General features: G+C 38.8%; 1 protein-coding gene across 1 annotated transcript; it reads right to left on the bottom strand.

Annotated features, from left to right (window-relative positions):
• Window positions 1–1,405: 1,405 nt before the first annotated feature.
• Window positions 1,406–4,064, bottom strand: LOC137738038 (large ribosomal subunit protein uL13w-like). Its single transcript, XM_068477642.1, has 4 exons — window positions 3,739–4,064; window positions 2,857–2,973; window positions 2,659–2,746; window positions 1,406–1,667 (listed from the first exon to the last, which is right to left on the bottom strand). Exons 1-4 carry the CDS (start codon window positions 4,008–4,010, stop codon window positions 1,524–1,526), a joined length of 621 nt encoding a protein of 206 aa, XP_068333743.1. The 5' UTR covers window positions 4,011–4,064; the 3' UTR covers window positions 1,406–1,523.
• Between the last annotated feature and the right edge of the window lie 9,336 nt (window positions 4,065–13,400).

Below are 13,400 nucleotides of genomic sequence, written 5' to 3'. Positions count from 1 at the left end.
TTTTCCCAAGAAAGACAAGATTGCCCTCAATAAATGGGTAGGCTTCTCAAATGCATCCACGAGCAGCTCACACCCTTAAAGGTCCCAAAAGCTGAATACGACTGCCCACAACTCACCTGCCCTTGGCAAGGAAAAGTCAAAGCATTAAACATAATGATTAATTACCCAAATCCTATCTTTAATACATTCCCAATTGAAGATTGACTCCAATCAAGTAAGTAATCCCAATTTAAATCAAGGGATAATTACTTCATTATCTCAAGATATTATTTCCTATTTAATATCTTGAGAATATTTCTCCATAAATCTTGGCCAATAGGATGCCGCCACATGTAGGGTAAAACCCTAACACTATGGCCGGCCCTATCCCGTATAAATACCCCATATTCTACCAAATTTCAAAAGCTTTTGCTACCCTAATAAAGCCCTAAACACTTTACTCTCTTAGAGAAACTGACTTAGGCATCGTGGGGGCATGAGGCTTAGGTCTTTGATCAAAGATGTTAATTGTTTTGCAAGTGCATTTTCGTCAAGACTGAAGACGGCGGAAATTTGCATCGACACAATCCATTCTTGGATGACTTGAAGAATATGAAATTTTATCTTAGTGTTCCAACACATAATACCGAATAGATGGATAGTTTTGGCAGCCACTTTGTTTTCAAGAAAGTATCTGGTCCTGAATGTTTGGAGTCGGGTTTCGTTGTTTGAAGTGATTTCTGGACATCTGAGTAGTATGGCTCGCGGACCCGTTTGATCAGAGTTCTACAGGGTAGGCTTTGAAGTCAGATTTGATGCTGTAACAAACAATACAGTGGAATGCTAGAGCTCATAATGTCATTGCTCACCTTTCTTGCATTTGTTGTTTTCAGCCTCAGTGACTTGAATAATTCCACAATTCTTAGCTTCTTTCACCTTATGAGCTAAAAATTACCACATTTGTTATAGGGATTATACTTAAAGAATTATTATTGTTGTTGGTGGAATGCTAGCAATCTTTTTGTTCTTCGTTACATTCTACAGTGTTGCACGATAATTTGAGTTAGCAAACTTCGACACTCGCATAAAGTTATTGTTCGGACATTTGGACAACACAAACGAAAGGTCAACGAAACGTCAAATCGAAAAAATGAATAAATAACCTTCCCAAATGAGGGTAAACTAACAATTCTCTGAACCTTGTCCACATTTGACGTGAAATTTCCCGAGCTACCTTGCACTAAGAAGTTGATTACTGAATGGTTTAAAGAAGTCGATTACTGAATTAGATGTTAACACGGAAATGTTGATAGGGGTATTTGTGTCAACCAATTGTGTTCTTGTAAAACTGATTTCATAAAAGTGATTTCAGCCATTTCATAAAATACCAAATCGCATAAAAGTGAAATCTATGAGAAACAACTACTACGCAAATAATTGGCCTTTAAAACAAACAATGAAGTATCATAACATGAACAAAAACAATCTCTGAACTCAATCGTCAACAAGATTACCATCTTACTGAACACACAAACGTCTACTCATCAATATTTAATGGGGGCAATGATCTCGAGCTGAGGCCCTAGTTTCTCCTCAGCAGACTTCTCTGCTTTCACCCTCAGTTTGTTCAACTGTTTCTTCCTCTCATATGCAACCTGGGCCCTCTCCTTTCTCTTGTTCTCAAGCTCCTGCAAACATACAAATTCATTAGTTTGACATTTGTAGGCTCAAGCAAGAAAAATAAATGCATGGCCCTTTGCCTAACAAGAGCGTTTTACCAAAGATCCAAAAAAAAAACAAAAAAAAAAAAAAAAAAAACATGTGGACGTGTTGAATTTATGCTCTTGATGATGGATGATACAAACACAGAAAGTACTAGACCTAATTTAGATAATCCACTAGACCATACACACAATAAAGACTCTAGCTCTAACATAAAGTGTGAAACCAAATTTTCAGTACAAGTGCTGGTGCACATAGGCATCAAAGAAGAGGGATAGTAACCGATTGAAAATATGAACCACTATAATCAACTATATAACTAGAACTTATGATTGGGTCCAAGGGATTGAGACCAAGTTAGTAAAGAATGGAGAACAAAAAGTTGATAGAATGAATTTAGAACTGCACTACATCGTTACAACGGTGGTATGTATAAGGGATTTGTAAATGACGTATACGAAGTCATGATTTGCAAATTCCCTTCATATGCCTTTGTAATAGTCAACAAGGGCTAAATTGAGACTTAGAAATCCCTCACCCAATCATAATAGTATGTAAAGACCAATATAGATGATTAATAAAGACAGAAAACAAAAGGAGTGCCGTTTATTATTAATAATACAATAATACAGAACAAATGACTTTTGTCAGTAATAATACAATAATGTTAGTCGACTCCACCATTTAGACATGCAGCATGAAACATATAGCAATCATTTTCCAAAGCAAGAAAACAGAAGCGCTAACAACATTGTGCATTTAAGAGGAAGAACAAACATAAGCCACGGAAACAACTCCATATGCAAACTCAATTAAGATGCAGTCTGACTCAATGGGAAATAATGACCATACTACTTTGAACTAAAAGAGAAAACTAGATACTTTACCCAAACTATTATCAGCACAAGGACACAAAACAATCCGTAAAAACAAACAAGGAAAGCAGGGGATTCTCACCTTGATGGTCTCATAGTGGTTCCATCCAACCTCTGAAGAAAGCTTGCCCAACAAACAGTACTTGTGTCCTGCTTGCAGCCTCAAGACCCTGCCGATTTCAAAAAAACAAAACAATAAACATTCACTTCATGAAAAACAGAACAACCTGTATAACAAGACAGGCATTTGGCAAATGAAAAATAGTGTCAAAAAGCTTACTTGAGTGCATCAGGAATGACCATCCTCTTAGTCTTGTCATATGGAGGTGGAATACCCTCATATGCCTTCAGACGAGCAAGTGCAGCAGCACCACGCTTAGTCTTATGGGGAATCATCCTGCAGAAAAAAGCAATAACAAAGTTACTTAACATACGTACACCCAAAAAAAAAAAAAAAAACTCTCAAGCAGTAGAATAAAGCAGAAAGCAATAACTTATTTTTATTCCAACAAAAAATCCAGGCGACTGGCTACAATATATATATATATATATATATATATATATATATGTATGTATATGTATGTATGTATGTATGTATATGTATGTATGTATGTATATGTATGTATTTAAGAATATTATGTTTTTGATACAATCATCTTCTGACGACCGAGATGGATATTCCATTACATATATGCAAGTACTGTAGCCAGCACCAAAAACTACCTAAATCTAACAAAAAATATTCACCTAGAGAATCAAAATTAGCCAAAAAAACAGATATTCCAATACATGTAAGAAATGAGGTTCTCTTTATAGTTGTCAATGGAGAAAAGTTATGTTTCATCGCTAAATTGAAGTGTTTTTTGCAAAAAAAGTGATTAACTAAAGTGCTCTTTCATTTTTGATAAACAAAAACTAACAAGTGTTCAAAACACAAAAATTTACAGCTCCTACTGAATTAAAACAATCAATTTCATCATCAACCATAAACCCAACAATAAAAACTAACAAAAATCCCCAAATGGGTTTTTGATCCATTCCATTGATTTACATAGACAATGTAACCTAATCAAACAAACAATAAAAACCCAGCAGCTCAAGCTCAACAAAGCATGCATAAATCAATAAATCGGTAAAGACTAACAGAAAAATGACGACGTACCCACGGATGGTGCGCCAGAGGATCTTAGCCGGGGCGCGGAAGTGGATGGGACCATGAGATGGCTTAGTGTTCATGCGCTTACGCAAGAACCTCATGTACTTCATCTTCTGCCTCACCAGCCCACCGGAGATACAGATCTCCTCCGCGCGAACAACCACGACCTTCTGCCCATTGAGCAGCTCCTTGGCCAGGATCGAAGACAGGCGGCCGAGCATGTGGTGGCGGGCGTCCACCACCACGCGCTTTGCGCAGATACCTGAGCCAGACACCATTGTTCTCTCTCTGTGCAGCCCTAACGCAGCTCCGAAGTGAAATAGGTGCGGAAGGGTTAGGGTTTTGGTAAAGTGTGGATTATAAAGCATGGTTATATAGGATGCGGGTTCGGATTGGCTGTTGGCGGGTGTACGTTTGCATATGGTGGGTAAGGACAGGATTATTGATTTATTAGTTGTTGGGCCATCTGGGCTAGGGTGGCCACAAGGCCCAAGCCCAGATGATTTCCCGTCGTGTCTAGCTTCAAGCAGGTAAATGTATTTCTGGTGATCGAGACGGTCGATCAGAGCAAGCCAGAGGGTGCGTGGGTCTTTCTCAGCAAGGTACTCGGTCTGTAAAGCATCATGGATGTGTCTTCGAATGAAGATCATTGCAGTAGCTGTCTGAGCTTCATTAACGGGTTTGTCGTCGGTAGGTGCCTCGATGATGGCTCTAATACCCTTTGCAGTAAGATAGAGCTTCACATCTTGAACCCACTTCAAGTAGTTTCTTCCAGATACTTCTAGAGCAATGAAATCAGGCTTGTTCAAGTTTGACATGTCCCTAAAATGGAGGGTACAACAAAACGTGGTTAGTCATATGGTAATCCATTGACATACATCGTAGAACATTCGAGTTCTATAGACATGTATTTTTTTAATTTAAGCATGAAAGCTATAGGTTTCATGTGGTAAGTTTTGAATGAAAACTTCAGGTTTCAAAGGCACTAAATACGAAACTACAGGTTCAATTTAGTTTTATCAACGATTAGTTCATAAAGAAGAGGTTCCTACAAGAACACAAAATGCAATATGCTGATTTAAGTGTAGTGGATTTGAGTTGCTTTGGGAACTCAAGTGTGAGAGCTTCGGGACTACAAAAGGATGTCAACAGTTCAAAGTATAAAAATAAATTATTGAATTGTTAATGTCAAAAAATAATCTTCAAGTCAATCGTTTTGGATTAATTATCAGATTAATGGACTGCAAGTCACTTTTAATTAATTTAATAGATCGGGACCAAACGGGGTCGATTGTGGAAGCAAAATATTAACAAACGGATTATATTAGTTTCACTTGGTGATAAACCAAGTGATAATTAAATTAGAATTACTTAGCGTAAACCAAAGTACATAAAAAAATTATTTGGGCATGATATATAACGCTTGGATGCCAAAAATTGGCATTGGGTCAAAAAATAATGCAGGAATAGGCCCTACAATTTCCACTGTATTGGGCCTCGGGGAGGGCTGCAGGCCTCAGGCATAGTGGTCTGGGCGAGCCCAGCAGCAAAAGCTGCTAGTTTTAGGCCACGGGTCAAGCCCAGCCCAAGGTTGGCTTGCGGGTTGGTGCGAGGAAGCCCAGTCGAAGCTGGGTTTTGGGTTTTTAAGTCGGGGCAAGTCAAGCCTAGCAATGAAAGCTGCAGGCGAGTGGGCCAAAGGCTAGGGCGAAGCCCAGTAAGCAATGGGCTGCTGTGGGCAGGCCTGTCATAGGTCAAGGGAAGCCCAGCAGCAAAAGCTGCTAGAGATGGGCCATGATCACGTGGACAGGTCCAAGAAGGCTATAGGCTTCTCGATTTAGGCTGGGGGACTTTAGGCCTGTATAAGCCTGCCAGGGCGAAGGCCTGCGCCTCTGTGCATGAGCAGCAAAGCCCAAAGGGCTGCTGCCGTATGGTCCAAGGTGTCAAAACTACACCATTCCATGATTTTCTCCACGCGACTAGATTATAAGCCAGCGCGGTGGTTCGGCAATCGTGCCATAACTGTGTGGCTACCGTGCCTCATAATCCCATATTTGTTTTTTTTTTCTTTTTCGACATCTTTAGTGTTTGAAAAATCCTAAATTGCTTCTAATTTATTTATATGCTTTTGATAGGAGCATTTTTATGCGACTTAGTTAGCTTATTTTCTTGCATTTATGTTATTAGTTCCTAGTTATTTTAGTATTTTAAGGTATTTTCGTGTGTTTGTAGGTCCAAAGGGCTAAAGTAGCAAGAAAGTGCAATTTGGAGCATTTTGGAGTAGTTTTGGGCATGGAATGGATAGCACATGCATGGAGCAAGGTGGATAGACGAAATTGAAGTTCAAGAGAGGCTAGGAATGTGCTAAAGAGATGGAAGAAAATTAATTCAAGACTTGGAAGAAAAGGAATCAACTACAAAGAAGGAAACATGAGTCAAACTACCTTATTTTGACTTAGTCAAATCCTAATATTTTTCTACTTAATTTCCAGCTGTTAAGGGGGGTTCCTAATTAATTTAGGACACTTAAATATAAGTTCTAGAAGCCCTAATCCCAGTCAAAGAGGGATGCCACACCACCTATCATTTTCCTTCCCTTTCCTTGCCGTGCAAGGCCTTCTACCTTTCCCAATTCCCTTGCCGCACCTTGTTACCTTTTTCCTCTTGGGATTCTGATTTGTTACCCTTTTCTTGGAGGATTTGGAGTCTTAAACCTTTCCTAAATTAATTCCCAGCCATGCCCTTCCTTCCCATATAAATAAATAGCCTTGCTGCACCCATTCACTCACCAATTCATACTTTCAGCCATTCTTTCATACAATTCATCACTCAAACCTTCACCCACACCTTATGCCATAGCAAAGAAGAAGAAGGAGGACCCTGCGACGTGCTTACCATTCAAGCTTAGATTGTTGGAGCGTTTCTAGGTGTATTCAATCTTTTGTTTCAATGTTAAAGTTTAATTATCTTTGTTTTGTGAACATGAGAAGCTAAACTTGTTTTAGCTAGAGGAGACTTTGAAACTATGATTATATTTGCAATATGAATTGATTACCTCCAGTTGTGATTTCATAAATCGTGAATACAATTTGCTTAACTGCTTGATTGATAACTTATTATTATGTGTTGATTAAGAGGGCCTGCTTAGTTTGCATGCATGAATTTGATGCTAAAATATAAGGGAGTTTCACATAATCGTTATGAACTTATATTCATAAGTACTGGAGGTTGCTGGTCACGATCGCGTTAAGTAAATTCCTTGCAAGAGTATCATGTTGTTCATAGTTATGAATGCCTTGTCAATGCTTATGATTTTCACAAAGCTTAATGATCTTTGATTGTATCTCTATTATGCTGTTCATGTAGGGAACTATTAAAGAATAATTTGGTTGCCGATGCGTATCCCATCCAATTCATTGACTTAAGGAAAATCTGAAGGTTAATTAGTGCTGTTCACGGTTAATATGGGGTGTTGAGGTTCATGGTTTATTGGAAAAGCAACTGGAAATCAATTTGTATGCAAATGTGTCATGTGTGGAGAAGGACCCTCTAGCTAGCTTATCACCCATAGTTTTCCCTAATTTGGTCCAAAAGTTGTTTAAGTCTTTAAATCTATTTGTTTTACTTTAAATTTGTCAAAACCAATTCCCCCTTTAATATTTCGTGTTTTACTTAGTTAGAACCTATTTTAGTTTGTTTCCTTTAGTGTTTTGAGTCATGTTAAAAGTAATTTTCGTCCAAATCACCCTTAGTGTCTAGTTTGAGTCTATTTGATTGTTTTGTGTTGTTTTGACTCTTTTTAGTTTGTTTTGAGTTCTTTGAGTCTAGTTAAGTGTTTTCAAGCCTAGTTTTGTGTTTTTGAGTCAGTTTTAAGTAGATTAGCAATCCCTCCTAATCTCCGGCCTAGAACGATCCCTACTTACATCTTTACTACAATTGTCAACAAGAGAGTTTAATTTTAGTGCTATTATATATCACATTAGCTTTGGCTCACAAATTCCACATAGCAATATAATTGCGTAATGCATGAAACATGTGTGTGTGTGTATATATATATACATACATATATTGACAAATATATGAAACATATACAATATTTATGTAGGAATGAAAAATATAAATATAAGGGGTTCATGCATCATGGGGAATGTTTTCATGTGTCATGTCGTTTCAAATATCTTACTTTATTTTAAGCATACCTGATTGGCAGCAAACAAATAAAGGCCTTTGAATTTTGTAAAAGAGAGCCTTCTCCTACGATCCTTCTATTCCTTAGCCTCTGGTAAGAGCGTGTTGATAACATATTGTAGGCCAATTTGACTGAACTATTCTAAGGGAATAGAGAGAGGGAGGCCAGTTGCAATAAGAGAGAAAAGGGAAAGATTTAATTGTGAGGTGTGTGTTGTATCATCCCATTGTGCCTTTATTTATAGTAGTAGGATAGGTTAAATCCTTACCCTTTTAGGATTACATCTCTAATAGAATATTAACTACTAAAGGGAATATTCAAAGATATCCCTAGATACACTAGGATTTCCACAATCACATTTCTATTCTAAATATGACTGCAACAAATGGACTAGGATTCTCTCCTCTCCTCTTTCCATCCTCTCCTCTCACATTCTCTATTTTGTCTTTCTTTTTTTATAAAAAAAATTAATATAAGATGTTGACGTGGCTTAACCTCGACCGTTCAAATAGGAGGGGAGGGAAGGGAAGGGGAGGGAAAAAAAAGAAGGGAAAGAATCCTACTCCACGTTATTTTCTCACCCACTATAAAAAAATAGAAAAACTAATTAAAAGGGCTTGAAAACTTTGAATGTTAACAAAAAACCATGTACTAACTTTATTTAATGGTTAGGATAAAACCCAACACTAAACCAGTCCAATTAAAATGGGCTAAATATTGACTTTCCGATTTTGTCCCTGACGGCAAAGCCTATGTCCGTCTATTATCTTCTTTCATTTATGGATCTCTTTGGTATTCTCTTTCTCCCTCATTTATTCTTGGCATTCAAGACATTCCATTTTTCTTTCTAATCTCGCATCACATCTCCATCTCTATCTTTGCCACTACGCAAAAACCACATATCCGACCCCCAAACTTAATTTCCAACTGTCTCCATCTCTATCAAAATCTCAGAGGATCTCTGACATGCAAAATGGTATGATTCTGTCATTCCCTTTTCAAAAATTTCTCACTCTGTCTCCCTTCTGTAAATATGAGAAAAGGACCTGGAGTTTTCACCATCGGCAAAAAAGCCAAAGTTAAGCAATTGTTTTCACTCTTTCTCTCTCTTCATCTCTGCAATCTTTCTACTATTTTTGGTCTCTCGATTAAGCGTAATTAGCATCTAGAATGATGCATTTTGGCTTCTATTGCAGATCTTCTAAGCAAGGACAACAATTGCGATCGGAAATTCACCGTCTCAATTGTTCAGTGTGAAGTTGTTACTCTGTATTTTATTTCTCCCTATGCATCTCTTTTCTTTGTTTCATGTTATTATAGACTTAGATATTTATGTGCAATGCATCTAATATTGGCAAGGATTTGAGCACAAATCTCAGAAGACAAAGGTAGAAATCTTTGTCCTTGACATTTTTATTCGAATTGTTGTGCTTATTGAGCGAGAAAACAACCAATTTTTGATATATTTGTATGTATAGTTTATGAATTGGGCATGAAAATTTATTTGGGTGAAGTTGAATTCTGCATATAAATTGATTGCCTCATTGGCAAAGACCATCTTTTCAAACGCAGTAGCATACTAATTAAGGCAAGGTGCTATTATGGGAGTCGAATTCTTGGTGCCATCATGTTTTGATTTCAACATATGCTTTGGAGACTTCTTGGTTCTGTATATTTTCCATCTCTTCCATTCATCTTTGAATGGTCCTCTAGCAGTTAGTGCTTTAACGATTTAGCACTAGTAAACTAAACCGAATAAAATTTGTTTGTTTTTTATTTTTTTGCTTGGTTGATGAGAAATGATGAAAAAGTTGGTATTGAAATCTGTGTGAATTAGTGTATCTTGATTGGCACTTTGATGAAATTTGATCTGACAAGACATGTTGCAGTGGAGGAGAAGCACATGCTCGAAGAGGAAGGGGAATGACCATAATGGATATAGCAATCAACAGGCTTATAAGATGCCGAGGGTATCTGCCAACGAGGAAAGAAAATCTAATGGATCCCATGGCACATGACGAACAACTCTTGTGGGGTACATTGGACCTCCATGAGAAGTGAAGCTATACAGGCAACATGCAAGCCTTAAACCTTGTGTTTATGGCCGTTCTCAGCTCCTTGGGGTTCTTAGGTTTTGTCGGATATACAACATTCGATTATGTAACAAGTAGAAATGTCTTCTACAAACAGGTTTCTTCGTTTCACAGGTGTTGAATTGTGCGTACAAATTAGAGCTTGAGCATCCGAAATTGATATTGCTTTCTGGACAAAATAACACACACTATTTTAGAACTATTGTAAAATAACCCACATTATTTTTGGAACTATGGCAAAATAATACATACTATTTTTGATACTAAACCAAAATAATTGAAATGTTATTTCTCCACTCACTATTTTTTTTAAAAAAAAAATGGTTATGTCTGAAACTGGACACGAGTACTATTTCTGAAACTAAACATGGATACTACACTATTTCTTAAATAGACTATTTCTGAAATTAAACACGGATACTACACTATTTCTTAAATTGAATACTATTATTTTTGAAAACTAAACACGGGTACTATCACTATTTGTTAAACTGAACACTGACTATTTCTTAAACTGACTATTTATGAAACTAACATGGGTACTACACTATTTATTAAACTCACTATTTATGAAACTGACACGGATACTACACTATTTATTAAACTGACTAACTCACTATTTATGAAACTGACACGGGTATTACACTATTTATGAAAATGATACGGGTACTACTATTTATTAAACTAACTGACTAACTGTCACATCCCCGCCTGGGGGGGACCACTTCCCGGGCCCGCTCCACCACCGTAGCACGATATTGTTCGTTTTGGGCCCAACCACGCCCTCACGATTTTGTTTTTGGGAACTCACACAAGAACTTCCCGATGGGTCACCCATCTTGGGAATGCTCTCACGTGCTACTCGCTTAACTTCGGAGTTCCCATGGAACCCAAAGCCAGTGAGCTCCCAAAAGGCCTCGTGCTAGGTAGGGATGGGAATATACATTTAAGGATCACTCCCCTGGGCGATGTGGAATGTCACAATCCACCCCCTTAAGGGCCCAACGTCCTCGTCCGTACACCACGGCCAGGGTTACGCTCTGATACCAAACTGTCACATCCCGGCCGGGGGAGGACCATTTCTCGGGCCCGTTCCACCACCGTAGCACGATATTGTCCGATTTGGGCCCCGACCATGCCCTCACGGTTTTGTTTTTGAGAACTCACACGAGAACTTCCCGATGGGTCACCCATCCTAGGAATGCTCTCACGTGCTACTCGCTTAACTTCGGAGTTCCCATGGAACCCGAAGCCAGTGAGCTCCCAAAAGGCCTCGTGCTAGGTAGGGATGGGAATATACATTTAAGGATCACTCCCCTGGGTCACATCCTAGCCCAGGGGGGACCACTTCCCGGGCTCGCTCCACCATTGTAGCACGATATTGTCTACTTTGGGCCCCGACCACATCCTTACGGTTTTGTTTCTGGAAACTCACACGAGAACTTCCCAATGGGTCACCCATCCTCGAAGTGCTCTTGTGTGCTACTCGCTTAACTTCGGAGTCCCTACGAAACCCAAAGCCAGTGAGCTCCCAAAAGGCCTTATGCTAGGTAGGGATGGGAATATATATATAAGGATCACTCCCTTGGGCGATGTGGGATGTCACAATCCACCCCCCTTAGGGTCCCGACGTCCTCGTCGGCACACTACGACCAGGGTTAGGCTCTGATACCAAACTGTCACATCCCGACCCAAGAGGGACCACTTCCCGGGCCCGCTCTACCACCATAGCACGAATTGTTCGCTTTGGGCCCCGACCACACCCTCACGGTTTTTTTTCTAGGAACTCACACGAGAACTTCCCAATGGGTCACCCATCCTGGGAGTGCTCTCGTGCGCTACTCGCTTAACTTCGGAGTTCCTACGAAACCGAAAGCCAGTGAGCTCCCAAAAGGCCTCGTGCTAGATAGGGATGGGAATATACATATAAGGATCACTCCCCTAAGCGATGTGGGATGTCATAGACGGCCAGGGTTACGCTCTGATACCAATTGTCACATCCTGGCCCGGGGCGGATCACTTCCCGAGCCCACTTTACCACCATAGCACGATATTGTCTGCTTTGGGCTTACCATTCCCTCACAGTTTTGTTTTTGGGAGCTCACGAGCAACTTCCCAGTGGGTCACCCATTATGGGATTACTCTAGCCCCCTTCTCGCTTAACTTCGGAGTTCCCATGGAACTCGAAGCCAGTGATCTCCCAAAAGGCCTCATGCTAGGTAGGGATGGGAATATACATTTATGGATCACTCCTCTGGGCGATATGGGATGTCACACTAACTAACATAGGTACTACACTATTTATTAAACTAACTGACTATTTATGAAACTGACACATGTACTACACTATTTATTAAACTCACTATTTATGAAATTGACACTAGTACTACACTATTCATTAAACTTACTATTTATGAAACTGACACTAGTACTACACTATTTATTAAACTGACTGACTGTTTATGAAACTGACACATGTACTGCTATTTATTAAACTCACTATTTATGAAACTAACACAGGTACCACACTATTTATTAAACTGACTGACTATTTATGAAACTGAAACGGGTACTACACTATTTATTAAACTGACTGACTATTTATGAAACTGACATAGTTACTACACTATTATTAAATGGACTGACTATTTATGGAACTGAATAATAACTATTTTTATAAATTGGGGTTCATGCATGCATGCTTGCCCTTCTAATTAATAGAGGATAATGCTAAAGAAAACTAAATTTTAAACCAAATTTGCAAACCAAATGATAAGTACATTAATTAATGCGTAAATCATAATTCAATCATCAACATCAACATCATTTGATTTAAAAAAATTGAAAAAAAAATTGATCTTGATAGTATTAACAAATAGAAAGCGAGTGTGTGTCATTTAGGTAAGGAAGGAAGAAGATCGACTCGAGGCTTAGAGTACCAATAAGTGACAACCAATAGTACTTTTTTTTTTTTTTTTGAAGTGCCAAATAGAGGAACTGTCATTGGTTGGAAGAAAGCCAATACCACAAGGCGAACAGACAATCACATTTTAAGAATAACATTGACAAGGTTACTAATCCTTTTATTTAAGGAAGGAAGTCTACGATGATCACATAAAGCTTGGGGAGACTGGACCCTTTGAAAGCCCAATGCGAACTTCCATATCATGATGTGTCCACAGGCCGGAAGGTTTCAAATTCCCGAGGAGGAGGGGTCATTTAGGTAATACTTAAAGCCAAAATCATCCAATCTTCCATTCATAGCTTCCAAACCCAACATTGAAGAAGGAATTGGTCCGGCATGCCTTTGGAATTGAGAAGGGAATCCATCTTCAGTGGAAACGCACTTCCATAAGCGGACCCCAAGATTTTTCCTATTTATCTGCTCC

The sequence above is a fragment of the Pyrus communis genome, chromosome 6 (assembly GCF_963583255.1).
Source record: "Pyrus communis chromosome 6, drPyrComm1.1, whole genome shotgun sequence".
NCBI classification, from domain to species: Eukaryota; Viridiplantae; Streptophyta; class Magnoliopsida; order Rosales; family Rosaceae; genus Pyrus; species Pyrus communis.
The sequence above is the reverse complement of the archived record's forward strand: the minus strand, read 5'-3'. Positions and strand labels throughout refer to the sequence as shown.